This window comes from Asterias amurensis, chromosome 17 (assembly GCF_032118995.1).
Source record: "Asterias amurensis chromosome 17, ASM3211899v1".
Lineage (NCBI taxonomy): Eukaryota > Metazoa > Echinodermata > Asteroidea > Forcipulatida > Asteriidae > Asterias > Asterias amurensis.
The window spans coordinates 3,790,750-3,814,151 of NC_092664.1; the positions used below are offsets into that span (position 1 = coordinate 3,790,750).

Genomic DNA, 23,402 nt, shown 5'->3' on the forward strand with positions numbered 1-23,402 from the left:
ATCCAAGTCCTGCCTGTTTTCGCTTGTGAAACGCGCTAACCATACACAACTTTACAGCCAATACAATCAATTTCGCCTGGCACTGATAGCTTAAATCTTGTCCAGTCTATTTTTACTTAACTACATAGGAAAATTTCATTACAAAATTTTAATTTCATTTAATCTTGGAAATAAATTCACACCGAACGCATGTGTGAAGTTTAGGATTGAAGTTTATCCATGCAACCTCTTTCTCTTGATTATACTGCGTTCGATACCGTGTATGAATCACGTGGACTATTTGAAGGACTCTGCGGACAAGGAAAGCAAACTGATTTAGGGTGTCAAAGGTCAATTCAAGTGGCCTTTTCACACACACGGTTCGTTGGGTTCTCATTTTGATGTGTGCTTGCTTCTGTGTGTAGTGAAGTCTTTGCTTTGTATGCTTTTGTGCTGTCAATACCGGTTTTATCGTCAAAATCTGTTCCGTTTTGAAGGTAAGCTGACCTGGATATGAAAATTGTCGTGAACAGCATTCTTACAGTCTTGTTTGTGAATCATTTAAACCTACAAGCGAGTCTGAAACGACCATTATTTAGCTGCTGACCAAACATGTTTTGTAAAAAATAAAAATAAAATTGACCAGACGTCAATTTGAAACGTCCATTTGATGGATTCGAGATACTGGACCGCCCATGCTGCTGGTATTGCTCCATGGCTGGACACAACAACGCTAATTTATCTAATTTAATTTGGACATTATCTGCCATACGCCACATAATGTCCAAATGTTTATTCACATGTTATTCAGGCGCAGTTAACATGGTATGGTTAACTTAAGTCCAGGAATATTCCTAAAATTCCAAGTAACTATGTTATTGTCCCCTCCCACATCTTTTCTTGATGCCGCATCCTTTTTTTTACTATTTTTTATTTTACATTTTTACAAGTTTAAATTTTGAAAAGTTTTCGTATGGCGCCACCACTTTTTCATTCGATATGATATAATATAGTATCTAATTTACCTCAATGAGAAGTGATGCAAATAAAAAGATAGAAATTTCAGACCTGATTTTCTCCTAATTTTAAACTTTGTTTTTCTTCCTATAGGTCTGAAATAGAAGTCTGAAGATGTCGGGTAGAGGCAAAAGGAAGTTAGAAAAGCTTGTAGGAGATGAAGATGAAGTGGCTACAACTAGCCCCACACCTACAGGGACACCCACTGGGAACGCTGCCCGCAGTGCTAAGAGCAAGGCAGCCGTCCAAAGAGCTTATCGAAGCTGTGAGAAATCTAGATGCCCTGCAAAGATTCCTATCTGCTCTGTAAATGCCTATGAAAGGTAGACTTGACATTCATTTATTATTGACTGCATACTTGCATAATACTCTTCATTCACAGTGAGTAGAGATTCATGTCATGGCCAAAAAAAAACTTGATCTACAAAAGGTTTCAAAACCATTAAACCTTCTCCAAAGCACTAACACTTGCTGCACCACAGTATGCAGCCGATCAAAACAGGAACACTGGGCTAGATAGCTAGTAGGCTAGAAAGCTAGTTAACTTGTAATTTGATCACATAGCCTAAGAAATGCTTGGGGGTAGCATGTTTGGCTTGTGCGTAAAGCGCTCGCCTCTCACCAAGGTGACCCCGGTTCGATTCCTGGCCAGGGCCACATGTGAGTTGAGTTGTGCGTTGGTTCTCTGCTGTGCCAAGAGGGTTTTCCAGACCATCTGGTTTTCCTCCCTTGGGAAAAATCAAACATTTTCGATCTTGGCTGTGCTCCGTGGTCATAATGGGTTGATGTGGCTGGCAGCCAAAGGCGCCCTTGCATGCCTGCTTCTCGAACACGTTGTAGCCGCGTCCTTCGCAATTCAGCTCTTAGCTGCGAGTAAGGATGATTAGCCCGCCAAATTATTATAATTTTTTTTTATAACAAGTCCTCACATTGACACATTATGTCTTGACACATTTTGATGATTGCATTTTCATGTTTGTTCTATAGATGTGCAGGCAGTGGTTACACAAGTAGATGGTATCATTTATCAGCAGGGGAGCATTACTGCAATGAGTGCTTCGATTACTTCTACAGAAGGTACCACTTTACTTCTACTATCTAAGCTTGGGCGATATTGATTTATTTTATTCACGATATATCGCCGACAATATATCGCGAGATTCGATATAATCGAGATTAATCAAATTTGACATCATCAGTCTTCAAACTCCAAGTGAAAGTTGTAGAAGAGACAGTCATAGCATAAGAGAGGTGTTCTAATGACCTATTCTTCTGGTTTTACTCCAAACCTATGGGGTGCAAGATGTCTCAGCTAGCAAATACATCGCGATATTTAATCGATATCGTGATATATCGCGATAATTGCGAATATCGCAGTATATCGATATTTCGATTAAAACCAAATCCATCCGATATCGAAATCGTTTCCAAATTAATATTGCAATATTCGATTATATCGTGATATCGCCCAAGCTTACTACTATCCTTTCAATACACTTGACACTATTTGTAATTGTCAAAGACCAGTCTTCTCACTTGGTGTATCTCAACGTATGCATAAAATAACAAACCTGTGAAAATTTGAGCTTGATTGGTCGTCAGAGTTGCGAGATAACTATGAAAGAAAAAACATGAGGTTGTGTTCTTTCAGATGCTTGATTTCGAGGCCTCAAGTTCTAAATCTGAGGTCTCTAAATCAAATTGAAATTCAAATTTGAGTTTTCTTGAAAACTACTTCACATCAGAGGGAGCCGTTTCTCACAATGTTTTTTATACATGAACTATCAACCTCTCCCCATTACTCGTTACCAAGTGAGGTTTTATGCTGATAATTATTTTGGAGTAATTACCAATAGTGTCCACTGCCTTTAACTATCTCCTTACAATGGGCGACTTATATTGACTGCACCATTCCTCCAGGCTGAAAGAAAAATTAGTCTGGTTCCTTTTTCAGTGCAATGAATACTATACACGTACCAGCAGTCATTTCTGTTATTGGATACTCCATTTTTTAATTCCTAGTTTTTGTATCATTGTATAGTGCAATTCAACCTATCGGTGGCCATACTGCATTCCACCACATTTATATTTTGGATTTGGGGTTGCAAAAAGTCTAACCCCCTTAAGGTCCAGCGCCTTTGAGCAATTTTTTTGACATATTTGGCGCTTTATAAATGCTGTTTTTACTATTATTATTATTGTTATTAAGGTGATCCCCTGGTTGCCATATCCCAGGTTGTATTGTAATCTTGGATGTGATCCATGGCTACACAGCAGTTAACAAAATAGGGAGACCGCCAACATAGGGCTAGATAGCTCAGTTGGTAGCGCGCCGGCTCATTGCTGAGTAAATTTTTTGTTGTTCAACCCAAAACCACTTAAAATTTACCCAGTCAGTTTCCCTTGTGGTTTGTTACTTGACATACTTTTATTTGTATGAAATAAACCGGTATAATTATATAAACATTTAAAATTGCAATAATCAAATCTTTCCATTACAACAGCCACCGTGTGGGCTTCGAGCGAGTATCAAGTTGGAAGCGAGAGTGGAGCTGCACTGGTAAGACTGAACCCAACCTACGCTCCTTTATGACTGACCAGCAGCTTCCCTATTGGATCCAGTGCACCAAGGCGGGATGTGGCAAGTGGCGTACCCTACCCAGGGACAGAGAGATCAGTACAGAGGTTATTCAACAGTTCACATGCTCCATGGGGGTAACAAATACGGAAGATGGGGTAAGTTTTGGCATAAAACTTGTTGTTATTACCTCTTTCCTGTTTAGTGTTCTTGTCTGTACTGTTTGAATCAAGGCCAGTTTTAATTTCCCCAGTGTGGGATATTAAAGTTCTTATCTTATCTATCTAACCGTAGGTCTGTAGCCAGCCTCTGTCTTTTCTACTGATATTTTCAAGCGTGTCCGACTTAAATCCTCCTGTTAGCATGTTTGAGCATGAAACCAGACTACGTGCTTCTTCTATTGCATACACTCTTGATTTGCTGTGATAAAGAAATATGAGCCATTTCAACACTTATTCCACATACTACAGTCTTTAGAACTCCTTGCCTGGTGCATGTTTAAAAGGAATATAAACTCTTATCTTCAGCTCCCCGAGTTATTTTCTTCTTTAATATTTTTCTTCTTGTAGCACCGTATCAAGAGTAGCTTTAAGCCTTGTTTGGGACAAGCCTGCATAATTTGTTATAAAACTGCTACATGACAATGCAGGTTGAAATAATGGAGTACTCAAACTTTCAGAGGGCATGTAATTTAATGCATAGTTTATTATTAGCCTGTTGTGCTACTTCACAAAAAGCTTAAAGCCAATGCATCTATGATTTTGTCCCTTTGTTTAGGTAGCTACAGATCCATGCAGCCTGGATGAAGACTACAGAGTACAACAGACCCTCAGCCCTAATAGGTCTCTTAATTCAAAATGTAGCTCCACATACCCTGCAGGAAAAACAAAAATACTAAGCGCTTTGATGCGTCCCTATAATGGTGTGATAAAGTGCTATATAAGAACCCATTATTATTATTATTACTATGCACTTGTTTTTTCCCTTTTTTTAGGTGGCTACAGATCCATGCAGCCTGGATGAAGACTACAGAGTCCAACAGACCCTCAGCCCTGAGTGGCTTGAGACGCTACTCTTCCCACCTCTCTTAAAGAACTCACCAGCAGCCCCGTTCCTCTCCTCTTACTTCCCGGATGGGGTGGGGCTCAGTGCAACCTGTGAGCTAGTCAAGAAGAAACCAGGTACTTATTACATCATCATCAGTCAGCTGCACAGCAGGCGGACACAAGCTTTCCCCATTCTCTCCTGTCTTGTGCTATTCTCCGAATCTCACCAAGCGGGGAGAGCAGAAAATTCAGAAAAAACTAATCTTCCGATGTACTCAGGGTACAGTAGGCGCTGACTACCTTGTTTGGTATTAACGGAATCAAAGTGTGTGAAGAGGTTTTAAACTCCTACCACCCTCCTCCACTGGCATCCCACAGTCTACTGACTCACACACAAATGGCAACCCACACAATAGCCCCGAGCCAACCAACAACAGGTCTCCTTTCAGGTGAACCAATCAGAGCATTGACTGACTCTACACTTAAACCTCTGAAACCGTATAAATAGGCCAATGTCTCTTTCACTCTTCAGCCTCCTGACGATGACTAGAGCAAGCTAGTCAAAACTTTGAGACCAATTAAGAACTTGCTCCACGTTAGTGCAGTTAAAAACAAGAAGTCACCTCGATCCACCAAAGCTAAAGTAGTAGTCCCACCTTCTGTCCAGTGTTTAGCGTTGTGACTGCTCGTTCCTCTTCGTTTTGGTTTATCCATATAATGGCCTATCAAACCAAAAGTCTAATCTAATTTTGTTTTTGGAAATTTTCAGATGAGAGACAATCCTACTGTGGTACATCAAATATACCAGGTAATGTAACTCACTAAGAAGTAACATTAAATTAGCTTGTATGTACCACCTTCAAATTCCCACCTGACGTTGGAATGGATATAAGTTGTTAGTCAGATCCAAGTGGTTCTGTGAAATATAAGCCATATGAATTCCTCATATGGGAGTTGGAGTCCCGGTCGTGACACTTGTGTCCCTGAGCTAGATACTTAATTATATCATTCAAATAAATGATTCTCTCCAGCCAGGGGTAAATGGGTACCTGTGAGGGCAGAGATAGTTCTTGTGATTGATTTAGCTTTATAGTAGCACATATTTTGTTGCTTAGGCTGTTGTTGCTTAGGCTGTATTCTCCCCAGGGAGCTGAGATGGTTTAAGGAATGAATTAAGAGGTCCAGTGACCAGGGGTGAAAATGTTGTTGGCGCTTTTAGACGCCCTTCATGTGTTTAAAGGGTTATATAGAAAAACGTTTATTATTATTGTTGTTATTAGTATTATTATTAGATAGGGTCATAGATAAGTTTTAGTAAGACTCTCAGGTGAAAGTTTGAGCTGAATTCTGTGTCTGCTGAGAAAACAGCAAAATAACTGTCACTGTATTTTTACACGAACGTAAAATCTATTTACGTTTACATACATACTTACACCATAGTGGTGAAAATGCACTTTGTCTTACTCGATGATCAAATCTTTCCATTACAATACAGGCCTTGAAATAACCCACGGCACCCACTGCAATAGACCGATCCATTAGGCTCCGCCCACGGCGCACGTGTGAGCAAGAACATGTGAGCCTCTCCTATGCCATTCTGCACAACTCTGTCGCGCGCGCCAAGCATACGCGCACGCATGTCGGACCTTATATTTTCAGACTTTTGGTTTGGGTGCAATGGGTTGTGATCTGTGGATCGGTCTGTTGTTGTGGTGCCCTGTGCTCTTGCTGTAGTACCCTTTGCAAAGTTCCAATACAATTTGACATTGTCCTCATAGAAGTGACCCTTACCAGAGGGAAATTGCTGTGCCCCTTCAAGAGCGTAGTTCAAGGCCTGGCAGTAGCCTCGATGACTCTTTTCCTTCTCTAAAACTCCCTCACAAGTGTTTTGTACATTTTTTGTGGCACAGTTGCAGGGGTTAGCCCGTACTTCCAGCCCTTCTACCAGCCTGATGAGCAGGGAAAAGCCATGTGCGTCCGACCGGATATGATGGAACATGATGAAATACAAGAATTTCCAGAGTTCACAAAGGAACAACAGATGTACTTGGCTCTACGGAACCTGGTGATAGCACTCTGGAGTACAAGTTGCAAGGTAGGGAATATTTCTAAAGGCATGATATTATTCCTACGTAAGTCTGATTCTTCGATTTTGTTTGTTTTGCTCTTGGCGTCTTCATTTCGAGGATGTCATGGCAGAGTGGTTTAGAGCACAAGTTCAAGTTCACTGGTGGTTTAGTCAGCAGGGTGTGAGTTTGAATCCGGGTTGTGACACTTGTGTCCTTCAGCATACTTTAATTGCTTCTCTTTGCTCAGGGGTACACAGGGGTACCTGCGAGGGTAGAGGTTGGTATTGAGTTTGAAAAATCTTTCTAAGTATCACGGCAGCTCGAGCCTTTATATTCCTCAGGGGACTAATTTAAAGTGCCTTGATACCTTATTGTGAAATGTGCTATAAGAAGAAGTGAGAGGGTTTGCCACTGACTTTTTTGCCGTTTCACTAGTTCACCAGCTTTTTTAAAAGTTTTTTTATTTTTATGAATTGGTAATGCTTTCTGACATTGAACTAGTCAGCCGGATCACCTGGAGTGAATTGACTGATCCTTGGGTATTTTAAGGCTGCAAAATTGTAGAGGTATGACAACAGAGGGCGCTGTTTCAGTTTACATGGATGTCACACTGGGTCTTAGTGGGTGTTGGATTTTTTTGTTTTCACAATTCATGTATTTGTTTTAGATTTTTTCAAATGTAGTGTATATATAATTTATGTCATATTGGGCTCCCCAGGGCTTTAAGGAAAAACTCTAGTTATTATTGTTCATATTAATATTTCCCAGGAGTTTTTAACCGTTGAGAAGTGCGTCCACCACCTGATAGTGAGAGGACTCATCCGAATCCGCTGCGCTGATCTCCTCATACCAATCATCCACTTCTTATCTCGTAAGGGTCTCATCAACACAGGGCTGCTACGAGACCCACCAGGAGGATCCTTGCTACCTCAGGAATACACACAGGTAAACTTGTCTTCTTTTATACCGTGCCAGCGAAGCAAGCCAAAAGGGCATAGTATTTGCCTTGTGGAAGTGCCGTGGCGGAGCGGTCAAGAGCACCAAATTCAAACTTAGGTGTTTCTGATCGGCAGAGTGTGGATTCGAATCCTAGCCATGACACTTGTGTCTTTAAGCGAGACACATGACCATTGCTTTGTCCTTCGGATGGGACGTAAAGCAGTTGGTCCCATGTGTTGTTTAACGCATATAACAGAACCCAGTGAACTTATCGAAAAGAGAAGGGGTTCGCCCCGGTGTTCCTGGCTGTGGCTGATGTATGCACCATTGCACCTTGTAAACCCTTATAAGGTGCTAAATAATTGGGTCTCAGAGTTCATCACTGCAATAACCTATCTTTCTGAAAGTTTGTTTATACTCAGCTCTTGAGTACCTTGTTTGGTAGACACGTGCGCTATAAAAGACTTTGATATATATTGTCCTTCCGTGTGTGTGCTCTCATATTCAATACCTTCTGGAGACCAAGGACAAAACAAAAAAGGGCAACCAAAAGGTCTCCATAGGGAAATTCTAGAGACTGTGGTGCTCTACTGGGAATTTTGTGTACAAAGTCTATGGAAAAGTACAGGGACAATGGAAAGAACAAAAGATGTCTCCACAGGGATGTGAACATACCAATAGTTGGTTTGGATCCAGACAACTTGGTTTTCTTTCCAATTAGTCTTCTGAAATCTTTAACTTGTGGCGTGTCCTGGCCCGTGACACAAGATCTCTCGATCTGCGGTCGTGATCTCAATCGATCTTCCTAGAGTGAGTATGAACAAAGTGAATTTCCAGTGATTCTCTTTTATTCGTCTAATCACTTTTTTATTTTATTGGTATATCCAGACGGGTCCAGTAATAGTCATCGGAGCAGGACCAGCAGGTCTGGCTGCTGCACGTCAATTAGTGAACTTTGGTTGCGCTGTTACCGTCTTGGAAGCGCAGGACCGAATCGGCGGCCGGGTTTGGGATGATGAGAGCCTGGAGGTGTGCGTTGGTAGAGGGGCTCAGACCATCAATGGATGTATCAACAATCCTATATCATTAATGTGTGAACAGGTAGGTTTACTCCTCTAGTCATTATTGTGTGGTAGTTGTAACTTTCCTCACCTTTCACTTCTAAGGCCCAGTTCGAAACCACGGTGGGCACTATGTGGTTTGGGTTTTCAAATTATTCCTGAACAGGAATTTGTTGTTACCAGCCAACATACCTTTCCTCATTGATAATCCTTAGTGATAAGCGCGTTAAGCGTCTTTTTATATCAATATAAACCACAAGGGAAACTGACTGGTGAATTTTGAAACGATTTTTGGGGTTGAACAAGGAATTGACTAGAGTGGGATTCGAACCAACGACCTCCGGATTAACGTGCCGGCGCTCCACCAACTGAGCTATCTAGCCCTATATTGGCGGTGTCCCTATTTTTGGCCAATATCTTTGTTCGGGGGTGCCAGTCAGAAGCCATACAGCCGTTAACTGCGGTGTAGCCAGGGATCACACCCAAATTACGATACAACCTGGGAAGCGGCAGCCAGGGGAGCGTCTTTTTAGGCGGATTTTTGCACCATACGTATGCTATTTTTTACTATTGTTATAATTCCATTGGAATGAAATCTCTGATTCCTCAGGCTGGCCTGAAAATGAGAACGATGAAAGACCGCTGTGACCTGATGGAGAAAGACGGGACTTTAATAAATGCTTCCTTGGATCGACGGGTAGACTTCCACTTCAACGCTATGCTGGACGCCATTGCAGAATGGCGGAAAGACAAGACACATACCGGTGATGTTGCACTGGGAAGTAAGTATGAAGAAGGGTTTGGGATCTAGTGCTGCGGTACCAGTGATTCAAGCGGGGTACAATTTGATGAGACCACGGGAAAATGTCTTACTCTACTAGAAAGAGAAAGTCAAGTTGTTCGCCTTGTACATGTAGATACGGAACTACTTTCAGAAACATTGTTCATACATGAAGTGACCAGGCATGATACATGTATTTGTCCTACTTTAGTCTGTTTTCCAACTTGGAATAATTGGAAATTAAATAGGGCCTGAAAGTCTTTTAGATCGTACACTATGTGTACATGTAGCATACAGGTCAGCCCTTTCACTCTCTGAAATGTTCTAATTTTTTTCTCAAAGACCAACTATCATGCCTAAAATGAGTATTTCGGGTTCCAAGTTCTGTTTCATCACTATTTACTTATTGGAACAAGCGTACGGATACACTTACAAATATAGATATGATAGCCGTATCCGTTCAGGTTTGATGTGTGTCAGATTTTGTTCGCCATCATAAATATTGTAACAATTTGTGCCGTGTCCTTATAAAAACAGAGAAACTTTTTGAGATGCACAGAATATTCATGGAGGAGACGAGTTTAACATTCACACCAACTGAGAACAGATTACTGCAGTTTCACATCAGTAACCTGGAGTATGCATGCGGCTGTAATCTCTCAAAGGTAGGTAGTTTTCACATACTGCTATTTCATGTCTCAAATCTTTTGGGACATACTGCTGTTTGATGTTTCAAATCTTTGTTGATATCCTGCTGTTTGGTGTTTCAACTCTAGAATATAGAACGCAATAGATTTGGTGAGCGCTAAACCCTTTGACAATGGGTAGACTGGTAACAAGTCTAATGTACCATGTGGAGTCAAGTACTCAATGGAAACCAATGTGGTTTTGTGTAGTTTAGCACTTGGTAAGCATTAACGCAGTATTGTTTCACATATTCAAATTTGGGGGCATAAAAACTTATACCTTTTTACATAACCGCATTACTTCAAAGTGAAATGTTTCTCAAAACGCTTTATACTATTAAAAGCTGATGTAGGCTTCTAGCTAAAAGTTGTTATTTCCATTAATAAACAGTCAAATTTGTTGTTTTGATGCGTAGGTTTCTTCACTACACTGGGATCAGAATGAGAACTTTGCCCAGTTTGCTGGTGACCACGCCCTCCTGACCGATGGTTACTCAGCCATCTTCAGCCAGCTGGCTGAGGGGTTGGATATCAGACTCCAGCAGCCCGTCGTTAGCGTTGACTACTCCGGCCAAACGGTCACGGTCACTACGAGTAGTGGACAGGAGTTCAAAGCAGCCAAGGTCAGGAAAATTTGGAATGTACTTAAGTTTAAACCCCAGCCCCTTCAAATCGTACTGCGTCCTCTTTGTAAGAATGATGAATTCAGAGGGACTCTGAGGCAACCTTGTTTCCAGTGGTGTACGATCGCGCCACACCATTTTGTTTTCTACCACGGAATGCCTTGTTTGCTCATAACCCCTAGAAGTGTAACTTTGAAATATCCAAATATATTGGATGTGTTAGTCCTGTTGTTGTCAAAAGACGCATCAAGTCATAGAGAAGATGGCCCCCTCTTATTCTTTTTTGATCTTGTTTGCAGTTTAGGGTGATCATATAAAAACACGAGTCATTTGAATTGTATAGCTGGTTGCCCTGGACTAATTTTAACATGGTTCATTAGAAATATCCTTTTCATTATTTCATGTTATCACAGCATGCAAAAGAAAGATATTTTCCTTTGTGCTGGTAAGTTTTCAAATCTGGCTACCTCCTGTAGCCTTAGATCTCAAGGGTCTTTTTCAAGATCCACGCTGTTCCCAAAAGCGCCGCCTTTTACGGATCTATCCTAATATTTTGCCTATTTTCGTCCAGTGCTTTAGGAATGGTGCTAAGCACTCCAACCACCAATGGGACTACTTCTACTTTCCCCTGCCAAATTTTATGATTATTATTACTCTGGGTCAGGCATTCTGAAGTTTGTTTTTCATCTTTTGCATTTGCAGGTTTTAGTGACTGTACCCTTAGCCATCCTACAACAAGGACTAATTGACTTCCATCCTCAGCTACCGGGAGAGAAGCAGAAGGCCTTGCAGACGTTAGGAGCTGGCGTTAGTGAAAAGGTAAAGATGGAGCATCGCAGGCCGTATTTGGTTCATTATAATTTTGTTAAGTTTGCCCGTAACAAGGCTAAAAGCAACTCTTGGTAAGGGGCTACAAGAAGAAAAACTATTAAGTGTTTTAGGATAACTCGAGGGAGTTGAAGGTAGGAATTGATATTCCTCTTAAAACAGTCTAGATTGTAGGGTGGAAGGAAACATGCACCAGGCAAGGAGTTCCAATGAGAAGCAGTACGTGGAATAAAGCTGCTGGAATGGCTCCTTGTTCTACATCTCAGCAAATCATGAATGTATAGATGAGAAGAAGCAGAAAGTCTGGTTTCACGCTCAACCATTGGGAGGGACTAGGTGGGACACACTGGTGGCACATTTACCATGAAAATATTTGTAGAAACGATATGTTTATGTGTTATGTTTAGAAGGTGATACGGCGCATTCAGCAGCCCCAGCTGGCCAGGAACACACAGGACTAACGGTTTTACGGCCCATTTGAAGGACAAAGCAATGGTTAAGTGTCTTGCTTAAGGACACAAGTTTCAAGACTGGGATTCGAACCCACACTCTGCTGATCAGAAACACCAGAGTTTGAATTCGGTGCTCTTAAACGCTCCGCCACGACATAACTTTAACCATATCTTTGTTGTTATTTGCAGATTGCGATGAAGTTCCCAAGGAGTTTCTGGAGTAAGAAGATCGAGGGAACGGACTACTTTGGCTACACCCCGGTGGGTGAGGACTCTAGAGGGTTCTATAGCGTCTTCTATGATATGACTCCAAATGTGAGTAGTCAACTACGTTTATTTATTTTAATAATAATAATTGTGGCTTCTTATATAGCGCACATGTCCGTCACTCAGTGACGCTCCTGACACTGTTACATGCAGTGTTTCCTGCCAGATGTGGGCGAACCCCTTCTCTTTTTCGATAAGTGCACTGGGTTCTTTTACATGTGTTACACAACATATGGGACCAACAGCTTAACGTCCCATCCGAAGGACGAAGCTATGGTTAAGTGTCTTGCTTAAGGACACAAGTGTCACGGCTGTGGGGATTCGAACCCACACTCTGCTGAACAGGAAACACCAGAGTTTGAATTCGGTGCTCTTAACCACTCGGCCACGACACTTCTACAACACTTTATTTATTCTTGTTATGAAAGCAAGGATTTGCAGGAAAAAAAGAACTTAATTCTAGCCTAGAACTCAATGGAGAAAGACAATGAATGAAGTTTCAGATGAAAGGTCTGCCATTCAAAGTCTCATGTCCGTTTTTTTCTTCCTTCTTTCTTTAGAGTAAAGATAGCCATGTCTTAATGACAGTACTGAGCGGTGAAGCTGTAGTGAAAACCAAAGAGATGAAGGATGAGAAGATCATCGCTGACTGCATGGAATGCTTAAGAGGGCTCTTCCCTCATGAGGTAAGTATTGATAAATAATAATAATAATAATGACGTCTTCTGTAGCGCCAGTATCAACACAAAAAGTGCTCATGGCGCTTGCTACAATAATAAAAAGTTCCCTCTTGGTTGTCCCTCCAGTGGTGCAAAGATCAAGAAAATTAAAAAATCCAATGTCTATTGAATGTTACTGAAACGTTTTTGAAAAAAGATGGGTCTTCAGGGTTGATTTGAAAGTGTCTATTGTCTGGATGGCGATGATGGAATGTGGTAGACCGTTCCACACCTTCCCTGCAGCTACCTGGAAAGAACGGGATCCCCATGATGTACTTCCAGCATGTTATTACCAATAGTGTCCACTGCCTTTAAAGCCATCTTTGTTCCCTCTCTATAGGAGGTGCCAGATCCGGTGAGTTATTTTGTGACCCGATGGAGTAAGGACCCTTATGCACAGATGGCATACAGCTTCGTCAAGACAGGAGGGAACGGTGAAGACTATGATACTATGGCGCAGGAAGTAGACAAGAAGGTGTTCTTTGGTGGAGAGGTACGGTAACACCTCAGGATGATAATTTAATAGTATTAATTTTGGTTTTTACCTATATACACTGATGTGTGTTAGCACTGTATACTCAGTACTTACCCAAGTTCTGTGAAGAAAAAAAAACACACCAAAATGCATATTACTCGGGTTGGATTCGAACCCACGATCTTTGAAATACTAGCGCAGTGTCTTACCAACTAGACCACCGAGATAGCCCGGTGGCTAGAGGCAGTTCGAATTCTATGTTTAGCATCGGGTACTGCAAACATGATAATAATACGCATTTCTTATATTGCGCTTTTAAACTCCAGATGGGCATCTTAAAGCGCTCAGTATTTTTCCTACAAGGTATAGTGAGGTACGTGTTGATGTATAAATAATAATAATAACAACAAATTCTTATACAGAGCATTTCACAATAATGCGCTTTATATTAGTGCCCTGGTCGTAGGGCCAATAACATCCCTTTAATGTTTCTCAGCTCCCTTGGGAGTTTACAGCCCTGAGCTGCCTGTAAGGCGCTTGTGGCTTTTCATACACAATATCAACCTCTACCCTCGCAGGTACCCATTTATACACCTGGGTGTAAATGTATGAGACCCATTTCTTTACAAGAAATGGTTTACAAGGTGCTATGGTGCAATAGGCAGTCAATCAAACAAGGAACACAGGGGTGAACCCCTTCTCTTTTTTGTGTGGAATAATAGTTATCATTCAAAACCACAGTGATATTTAATTGTTAGGCAATCGGAGGGTTGACTGTTTACTGTGTAGATTTTCTTAAGCCCCCCCCACCCCAATTGAAAATAATTAAATTCCAGTGGTGTTATTTAATAGCCACACCATTTCATGAGCATTTTCATTTGAACAAATATTCCTTTCATTTCTGCAGGCAACAAATCGTCACTTTCCACAGACAGTAACAGGAGCATACCTCAGCGGTGTTAGGGAGGCCACCAAGATTGTCTCCTGTTAATAAACATTATACAGGTTAATGGGGAACCCACGCCCTGGTATACCCAATTTTATACCCATTGTGTGCACCACCCAAATCAAGGCAACAAGTTGTCACTTCCAACTGGCAGTAGCTAGAGCATACCTCAGTGGTAACACGCAACAAGCTACCAAGATTGTCTCCTGTTAATAAACATTATACAGGTTAATGGGGAACCCACACCTAGTATACCCATTTTTATACCCATTGTGTGCACCACCCAAATCAAGGCAACAAATCATCACTTCCAGCTGGCAGTAACAGGAGCATACCTCGGGCAAGTGGCCAAGACCGTCTTCTATTGATGAACATTTAAAGGACATGCAGAGATGCAGGTACTAGGGAACCCACGCCCAGTCTACCCATTTTTATACCCATTGTTTGCACCACATTCATCAAGGCAACAAACCTTCACTTCCAACTTGCTATAAAAGGATCGTACCTCAGTGGTGTCGGGGAAGCTACATGTACCAAGATCCAAATTAAGTGCGGGGGGTGATAAAACGGCCTCGTATACCCAGTCATATACCCAGTCTTATACCCAGTCTTATACCCAGTGGACACTTCACAAGTCACAACAAATCATCACTTCTCACAGAGAGTAACACAAGCACACCCCAGCAATGTCAACAAATTTCCAAGACCGTGTCCTGTCGATGGAAATTAAGACACACAGAGATACAGGTATGTAATATAGGTATGGCCCGCCCTGTTGTAAACCCAGTATTTTCGACATCCAGTGTTGTACACCATGCAAGTGAGGGTTACATCAATACTTTCCACATACATGAGTTTACTTTGGTGGTATCAGGAAATCTCAAAAGATCATCTCATGTTAACAACTGTACAGAGATACAGGGTTCGAGTTTGCACAAGGACCAATGGTTAACAATAGACCTTTATCGCGCTGTCACCACCTTGGTCATGTTCCCCGTATCCAGTAACAGTAATGAATGCTAACATTCATTGCGCATGGCACCAGACTATTATTTCATCCAGCCTCAGTTTGGTTACAATGAGTTGGAATGGAGTAAAATCAAGATGACCACACCGTGATAAAGGTCTATTGGTTGTTTAGTGATGTACGTCAGGTACGTCAGGTACGTAGGGCATGCGCACAGAGGTTGGAGTGCAACTGACATTAGTCATGTCATGTCAAAGGGACCGGCGACTTAATGCACCTTATTATGTTGTAACTGGCCCACTCTGCACTGTGCTATAAACCACTATTGATAACCAGCGATGCGACCATGCCCGGTAGGCTTGTACCAAACAGTCGACTAGCGTAGTCCAACTACCATTGACTAGAAAGAGTTGGGCAAACTTAGTTGAACTACGATCACTGATAGTCCTTGTGTGAACTTGGCCAGTTTTGTACGAAGCACTGGTGAGGTCAAGAGTGACGAACCCCCTTGTAATATACCAACACTATTTTACCCAGTTTACTCCACGTAATTCAAGGTGATAATAGAGAGTTTTCCCAAAGCGTATAGATACGTATTCAGTTTCAAATATGGCCAGTAGTATTACACTTTTTGTATGGAAACACTTAATACAATTGTAAAATTTATTATCTTTAAAAAGAATATCGCGTCGGTATCATTCTTCCGTTTATCTTTTAATGATTTTGGTTTAACCAAAAACAAAGTGACTAGAGCAGGATTTCTATTACATACAATGACCTGGGCCCAATTTCTTAATAAAGCCTGTAAGCATAACTTGTTAAGCACTGGTTGCATGAGAGATGCTAGACACCCATGCACATTAAGTACATGTACATGTATAGGAACCATTTTCATTGGACGGACCTTGAACATGTGCTTGTATATTACAATGAAATGGCCCCTAAACATGAATAACATTGTATTGGCCCGTTAACTTGTATTAATTACAATGTATTGGCCCCTAAACATGTATTACAATGTATTGGCCCCTAAACATGTATATTACAATGTATTGTATTGACTGAATGTACTTCCAATATTAATGCTGCATTTGATTTGTCCATTTTTAGTAAGTTTCAGATTGTACTGCTGGGTACCAGTAACAGACAGTTATATGTGAAATTTGGGCCGGTTACCAGTTTCTGTCGTGGAAGTCTGTTCTGTGGTCATTAAAGAGGGGCTCCACTGGTCAAATTCAGTTTTGTGATTCGTTCATTTTCCAAAAGATCGAGTCCTTGTTGTGAAAGTGAGAGGAAAATAACAAGTCTCTAAACTTAACTTTAAAAAGTGTAAAATGCCACTATGTTTAAAAACATTCAAGTGTAACTTGTCAAAATCTAATGAAATTCAATGAATTGCCTTTGGGTTGAAGAAAGAAAATTTACTAGAATCAACGACTCCAGATTAACGTACCGTCGCTCTTCCAACTGAGCTATCTAGCCCTATGTTGGGGCTCTCCCTATTTTATTAATATCTTTGTTCGGGGGTGCTGTGTAGCCAAGGATCATACCCAAATAACGATACAAAGATATTGACAAAATAGGGAGACTGCCAACATAGGGCTAGATAGCCAAGTTGATAGAGCGCCGGCATATTAATCCGGAGGTCTTTGGTTCGAATCCCACTATAGTAAACTTTCTTTGTTCAACTCGAAATCATTTCAAATTCACCCTGTCAGTTTCCCTTGTGGCTTAAATGTATATAATTGAAATTCAATGAAGTTACATTTCAAATAATGGTCTGTGAATTTTTTGTACAGAAATGTTTCTAGACCAACTCTGACCTGAATTCTGATGATATTCAATCAAAACGACATTGAATTCGAGCTTATGACTGGTACATAAATCCCTCTTTGGAATATACATGGGTACAAACCCATTTGTTTCAAATTTGGCTTTCAAAGATTATAAAATGAAATGATATTTTACACCATTTTAACAGGAGTTCTAGAGACTTGTAAATTTTCCCCACATTTGCTAAAGGACTCTATCTATTCTAAAATGAGTGCACCGCAAAACTCAATTTGTCCATGCAGCCCCTCTTCAAAAAAAACAATTCCAATTTGAATAAAATGTATGAGTTTGTTATTGCTGCTTTTGAAATAATTCACGTGAAATAATACATGTTTAAAATTGTGGTTTTGCTTTGTCAATTTGTTGTTTAAAGGAACATTACAGAATTGGTTTTTTTTGCTAACAAATTAGTTGCTGGCAGTGTAAGCACTTTTATGTAATCCATCACTACATTGACAAACATGTAGAATTTTGAGATCGATCAGCCATCTGGGTCATGAGAAAATAGTGTAAAAAACATTACACATTTTGCACGACATGGATGTAAAAACAAAAATGAATAAAACGCTCACTGAGCGATAAATTCCAAACAGGAAACTAGTTTTACATCTCATCAAATGACATTTGATTCAGACAGAAAAAAATTCAAGGGATGTTTTACACTATCACAATCATTAGACTGTGTAATATTTATGCAAATCTGTGATGTTCTTTTACTAATTCTGTAATGTTCCTTTAAGTCCAGAAGTGTGACTATGTTTTGAATATTTGAATTAAATTTGCACTGCCTGTTCAGTACTAGCCGTTCAATTTAGATTTCGGCACAACGTAGTTTTGTAAAAAGAAAACGAGTAATGTTCAGTGAGTGAGTGGTTTTGTTTGTGGTAGCAGTCTTGATGTTTGTAACTTTTACATATCGTTTAAAATACAAAATTAAGTTTGGTTTCTTTTAACGTTTAATTGTTGTTGTCTTGTGTCCTTTCTGTTGTTTTGTTTGGTATGGAGGCAAGCAGGGAGGGGAGGGGCTGTTTTTTCTTTGTTTGTTTGTTTGTTGGTTTGTTTGTATCATGTTTGTTGGTTTGTTTTTGCTTCAATTCCACAAACACAATATTATTTGGTTGGGATTCAAACCCAGAACTGTTGCCATTTCTACTTAGCAAGATTGTTTTGTGCTAAGCAGTTATCTGTTCCTAACTGCGTTATGAAATTGGGCCATGGTTACTTTGTTCTTGAACATTCTGGTAATACATGTACATTGCTAGATATTTCAAAACAAAAAGCACTTTCTTGAAAGTCGATTTCTCAATGTCTTCCACACTTTAAGAAGAACTAATGATTGATCAAATAGAAGCTTGTTGCTAAAACAGACTGGCCCCCCTGACAGTCACTAGTGCTATATCCATTGCTTTGTAAAGAGAATCGGAAAAGGAGAGCAATGGTACATGTATCAGGGAAACCCTCATTTAAAATTTTACTTTCTTTGGTTTTTAACTTTTGTTTATAAATTGTATGTACAAAGTATGAATATAAAGTAGAATAGTCTTTATTTATTTCAACTTTGCGTTTATTTCGATCCACTTGTTTTCTTGTTTTGGAAAGTTTAGTTTACAATGTAGAATTGTCAATGTCCCTCCTATTTAGTTGAGTCGGAAGGGGCGAAAATGTAAAACAAATTTGCACCGCCCTGCACTGTAAATAGTGCCAGTTCAACAGGTTTTGATGTAGTTTGGAGTGTTGGCTTTATTTATGGACTGACCCCACCGAAAAACTTTGAGCTTGCCTTGTTTTTTGTGTCTGCCTCCATGTTTTAGTTTGTTTTTTTACCCTCATGCAGATGGTGTGTTTAACACTGTATACTCAGTACTTTCCCAAGTTCTGTGAGGCAAATCCATGGGTAAATCACTCTGGTTGGATTCGAACCCTGGATTCTTAACAGTGGGTACCCGCTGCCTAAAGATTGGCCTTTGGATTTTTGTTAACATAACTCACCACAGTACTAAATACACAGTGCTTACACATGGGTGAAAGGGTTAACAAACAAACTGTAATCTATTTGTTAGTTAAGTGCATCCTCGTATTTCCAGTTGATAAAATTATGGAATAATCTTTTTATTACTTTTACATTGTTGTTAGCACGATTTAGAGTTATTGTCAAAGTTATGCTTACTAGGATAACGTAATGTGGCAGAATTGGTTTTTTTTTTGTACTATTTGTATGATAATAAAGTAATGGTTTGAATTTTCACTGCTGTTTTCAGTCTGCCTGAGCAATGCGCATTGTTGGTAAGTCTGCTGCCACCTTGCACTCCCATTTGACGTTAAGAGTGGTGCGATTACGCTCAAGATGAGCCGTTCTTAATTATGTGAGGTTTGTGGTAGCACTATGTGTAAATCTTGTTTGAGTAGTGCTGGTTCGAGAGACTTGTGGACAAGTCGTTAATGGTCCCACACGGTGAGATAGTTGAATTGTGGCGGTGCTATGGCGCGAACTGCTGGTTGCCGACTTCTACTCCCCATTAAATGGGACCGTAGTCGTGACAGCAGTAGTAGAATACTGCATGAATCGCGGGGAGAGTCGGAACGCTATCACTGCGACAGACATTTAACGACTTGTCCGCAAGTCTAGTTCTGAAAAGAACGGTGGTAGACAGCTCAAAACCAGCACTAGGCAAACAAGAATTACACATGGTGCTACTACAAACCTCACCTAAGTGACGTTCCTTGAGCCTTCCTTGAACCTGTAAAGGAAGGGACGATTTCCACTTGGTAAAATCAATTAGTTTTGCACTTTTTATTTCAAATTATGTACATTGCAAAGTTACAAAGGTAAGTTAATATTGCTTGTGATTCTAATAATATGATAAAAAAAATTAATGAATGTCACAACAAAAATGTACACATATTCCACAGGGGGTCAAAGCATTTATGAAACTGCAATGAAACATTATTTGGTTTTACCTATACATCGATGTGTGTAAAGAGCTGTGTACACAGTACTTTCTTAGAGTGCTGTGAAAAAACCAATGCATAGTCCGGTGGGATTCAAACCCATGCCCCTTTGCAATTCTAGAGCAGGTGTCTTAACACTAGGCCCCCGAGATTGCCCGGTAGCTAGAGGAACTTTGAATCCTATAATATTAGCTTTCGGTACATGCAGCAACAATTTCATAGATGTCTACTTTGCATTTAAGAAAAAGTAAACATAAAGTCTTCATAGCACTGAAATAATACTTTATGGTAGTTTTGAGGATACTGAAGTTGCATAGCCCGACGGCGTCAAGAAATTGGTGGAAGTATTCTTAAATTTTAGATTAAGGCGTGTCGTGGTCGAGCAGAAAAGAGCTCTTGGGTTTACGCTCAGCTGAGTGTGGGTTCGAGTCCCGGTCTTGACACTTGTGTCCTTTAAAAGCAAGACACTTACAAACCATTATGGCTGCCTCCTTCAAGAACCCAGTGCTCTTATAGAAAAGAGAAGAGGTTCGCCCGAAGAGGTTCGCCCCGGTGTCCCTGGTTTGATTGGCTGAATACTGTGCCTCGGCACCTTGTAAACCATCATGTTGCTTTGTAAAGGAATAGGTGTCAAAACGTAGCTCTGAAAAAAACGTAGCTCTGAAAAAACATTGCAGGAAAATAGTGAATGTTGAAGCACCTTGAGCATCGCTGAACGATGGGTATTATTTTGAGCATTATATAAAAAGTCATATAATATAAAAGACAAGTGACCATTATTATAAAGGACACAGTCAATCACAGTTCGTCTTTCATGATGCCCTCTTTCTTGAGTCTACCAAGCAGCTGCAACATAGCATTCTTGATGGCTCCATGCTTACTCTTGTAATGCTTTGCCTTCTCGCTGATTCCACTTGAGATGTCCCACGCCGTTCCATCGTAAACCCACGGTTCCTTGAGGCTGTGAACACGACCCTTAGCCTTGTAGGAGATCACTCGACCAGCAATTGTAACCTGGAAGATAAAGTAAACTTTGGCGATCAGCGGCAACATTCAGAGGCCAGTGATTTTAGCCCCGGGCCATTAAACTTACCACCGTACAAGTTGTTGCCAATCTTGAGTTTGTTTAATAATCAAACCCGTTTCATACATGTACATCCTGTGAATGCGACATGAAGTTTGAGATATCTCCCAACTCACAAGGCCGGATGGCCACTTCAAGGTGAGGGCTACACTTAACTGATTATGACTATCGACCCAATTTAACTGTCACCAGGGGCACCTTCCCAACTACTCCTGGGGTTGAAACGGGGTTATCTGTTTCACAGTCCATAAGGATGTAGGCATGGGTATTGCCAATATTGGAGCCTGGTTGGTTGAGCAGAATCCACTACCTTCCCAACTTTTTAAGATTTTAAGAAGCAATTTTGGTGAAGCGCCTTGCTCAAGGGCACAAGTGTCTTGACCGGGGCTCGAACCCACACTCTGCTGCCGACAGCATCAGAGCTTGTGTAAAGTGAACTAGACTGCTTGGCCGCCACAATAAAATTTTTACGTTAGTGAAAGTTTTGAGCTACAAGTCCTGCAATCTTGTGGATTTTCCCCCCAAATTGGAGGCTTAGTCTCACCTGTCCCTCCTCATTGACGGCACTGTTGATGAGACTACCGACCATCGTAATCAGCTCAGGGCTTAAAGTTATAGCACTCGACATGGGTACTGCAAATGGAATTCATTCAATATCATAAAGTAGTTATAATAACAATAACTAGTTCTAATTTACCTTCTAACTGTCTCAATGCGCTTTACATTTAGTAACATTCCGAGCTGCCGTGGAGCTCCGCAGGCTTTTTTCACTCACAATATCAACCTCTACCCTCCTCGCAGGTACCCATTTATACCCCTGAGTGAAGACAAGCAGTTATAGTATCTTGCTCAAAGACACAAGTGCTTATACCTTAGCAGCTGCACTATAAATACATTCATGCACAAAGATAAAAGAATGTCAATGAAATTGCTTACATGAATTGAAACTTCAATCACAACTGAGTACAATCTCTGCATAACCGGTAGACCGTAGATTTTTCAAGAAACTAGCGTTACTTGTCTGAAGTTCAAAATGAGGTTTAAAAGAGATTTCATAAGACCAAGGCGTACCTTATTGGCAGCATATTGCGCCACAGCACCTTGTAAGAACCTATACATCATGTATTACATGGTGCTATTATAGGAGTGGATCTCATAATTGAAACGTAGTCCCACAACATTGCCGGAAATACAGAAAAAAGGAGTACAGCGCCAGTATACTGCGCCATGAGTGTCACCGTGTGACGGATGTGCGCACTTTAAAAGAAGCCATTATTTATTATTATTATTATTATTATTATTACCTGCTATTGTAATGATCAGTGCAAGTAAAAGTCCAGCTCGCATCTTTGATGAATCCTCTGCTCTGCAAAGAGTTGTGTTCTGGAACGAGTTTTTACTTCAACAAGGTTTCGCTCTATAGAGTGTCTCGTAACTGTTTAGCCAGGTCTGTAGTGGGATCAAGTATATGGATCAGTGGTTTTAAGCTACCGCTTTTATAGAATACTTTGGATGAGCAACAATTGAACCTGTGACTGACTCAATTCGGAAATACCCAAGTAGGCCAACTATTGCGAAACTTGGGGATTTTTCACTCCTCATTCTGAGAAGGAGAGTGGTTGGGTTGGTTAGTAAATAACAATTAAAGAGGAATTGTCAAATAGTAAACTTTATGTACTATTTTTCCAATAGAACTCATTGTTCTGGGTTGATTAGATTGAGACTCAAATGAGGCATGACTACGGGTCATATTCAGTCTAATGCTTTATTTAGTACATGAGTTGCATTAGAGTGTACGTAGTCAATAGAGGGCGGTATATAAGTTGAGTGGTCTACTAATCAACACTCGTCACGTCTGTTCTGTTATTATTATCTCGTGAGGACAACATTACAAACTATTACCCTGGAAAAGTTTCCGTATGGCGCCACCACTTTTTCATTCGATATAAAATAATATAGGAACTTATTTACCTGATTGATATATCCCTTTTTGTATCCCCTGCCATGAAATGAAACAACCTACGCCGCTACCAGTGAACCATGACGTCATTGTAAGAAAGTCCGTGTGGGAATCCCCTAAAGTTGCGCAACGTCCTGACACAT

General features: G+C 40.6%; 2 protein-coding genes across 3 annotated transcripts; one reads left to right on the forward strand and one right to left on the reverse strand.

Moving 5' to 3' along the window:
* Positions 1 to 369: 369 nt before the first annotated feature.
* On the forward strand, positions 370 to 15,947 carry LOC139949972 (lysine-specific histone demethylase 2-like). Its single transcript, XM_071948577.1, has 17 exons — positions 370 to 476; positions 1,090 to 1,319; positions 1,984 to 2,073; positions 3,501 to 3,732; positions 4,569 to 4,755; positions 5,390 to 5,428; positions 6,531 to 6,715; positions 7,458 to 7,634; positions 8,517 to 8,729; positions 9,300 to 9,471; positions 10,008 to 10,135; positions 10,573 to 10,779; positions 11,482 to 11,598; positions 12,249 to 12,374; positions 12,887 to 13,012; positions 13,386 to 13,538; positions 14,428 to 15,947. The coding sequence occupies exons 2-17, from the start codon at positions 1,111 to 1,113 to the stop codon at positions 14,509 to 14,511; spliced, it is 2,445 nt and encodes an 814-aa protein (XP_071804678.1). The 5' UTR covers positions 370 to 476; positions 1,090 to 1,110; the 3' UTR covers positions 14,512 to 15,947.
* Positions 15,948 to 16,078: 131 nt separating this feature from the next.
* LOC139949980 (uncharacterized) lies at positions 16,079 to 23,365 on the reverse strand. Of its 2 annotated transcripts, none has more exons than XM_071948592.1 (4): positions 23,271 to 23,365; positions 22,604 to 22,748; positions 21,844 to 21,932; positions 16,079 to 21,229 (listed from the first exon to the last, which is right to left on the reverse strand). In XM_071948592.1, exons 2-4 carry the CDS (start codon positions 22,644 to 22,646, stop codon positions 21,014 to 21,016), a joined length of 348 nt encoding a protein of 115 aa, XP_071804693.1. In that variant the 5' UTR covers positions 22,647 to 22,748; positions 23,271 to 23,365; the 3' UTR covers positions 16,079 to 21,013. The 2 variants fall into 2 exon arrangements, with proteins under 2 accessions (XP_071804693.1, XP_071804695.1); XM_071948594.1 differs by lacking the exon at positions 23,271 to 23,365 and adding an exon at positions 22,978 to 23,039.
* Positions 23,366 to 23,402: the final 37 nt, after the last annotated feature.

Bases quoted from the DNA above. Each gene is read 5' to 3' on its own strand.
- LOC139949972 (XM_071948577.1), top strand. From the start codon at position 1,111: ATGTCGGGTAGAGGCAAAAGGAAGTTAGAAAAGCTTGTAGGAGATGAA. The intron at 8,730-9,299 runs GTAGGTTTACTC...CTGATTCCTCAG, and splicing joins TATCATTAATGTGTGAACAG to GCTGGCCTGAAAATGAGAAC. The intron at 10,780-11,481 runs GTCAGGAAAATT...TTGCATTTGCAG, and splicing joins AGGAGTTCAAAGCAGCCAAG to GTTTTAGTGACTGTACCCTT.
- LOC139949980 (XM_071948592.1), bottom strand. From the start codon at position 22,646: ATGCGAGCTGGACTTTTACTTGCACTGATCATTACAATAGCAG. The intron at 21,933-22,603 runs GTAATAATAATA...TTCCATTTGCAG, and splicing joins ACTGATCATTACAATAGCAG to TACCCATGTCGAGTGCTATA. The intron at 21,230-21,843 runs GTGAGACTAAGC...TTTATCTTCCAG, and splicing joins CCGTCAATGAGGAGGGACAG to GTTACAATTGCTGGTCGAGT.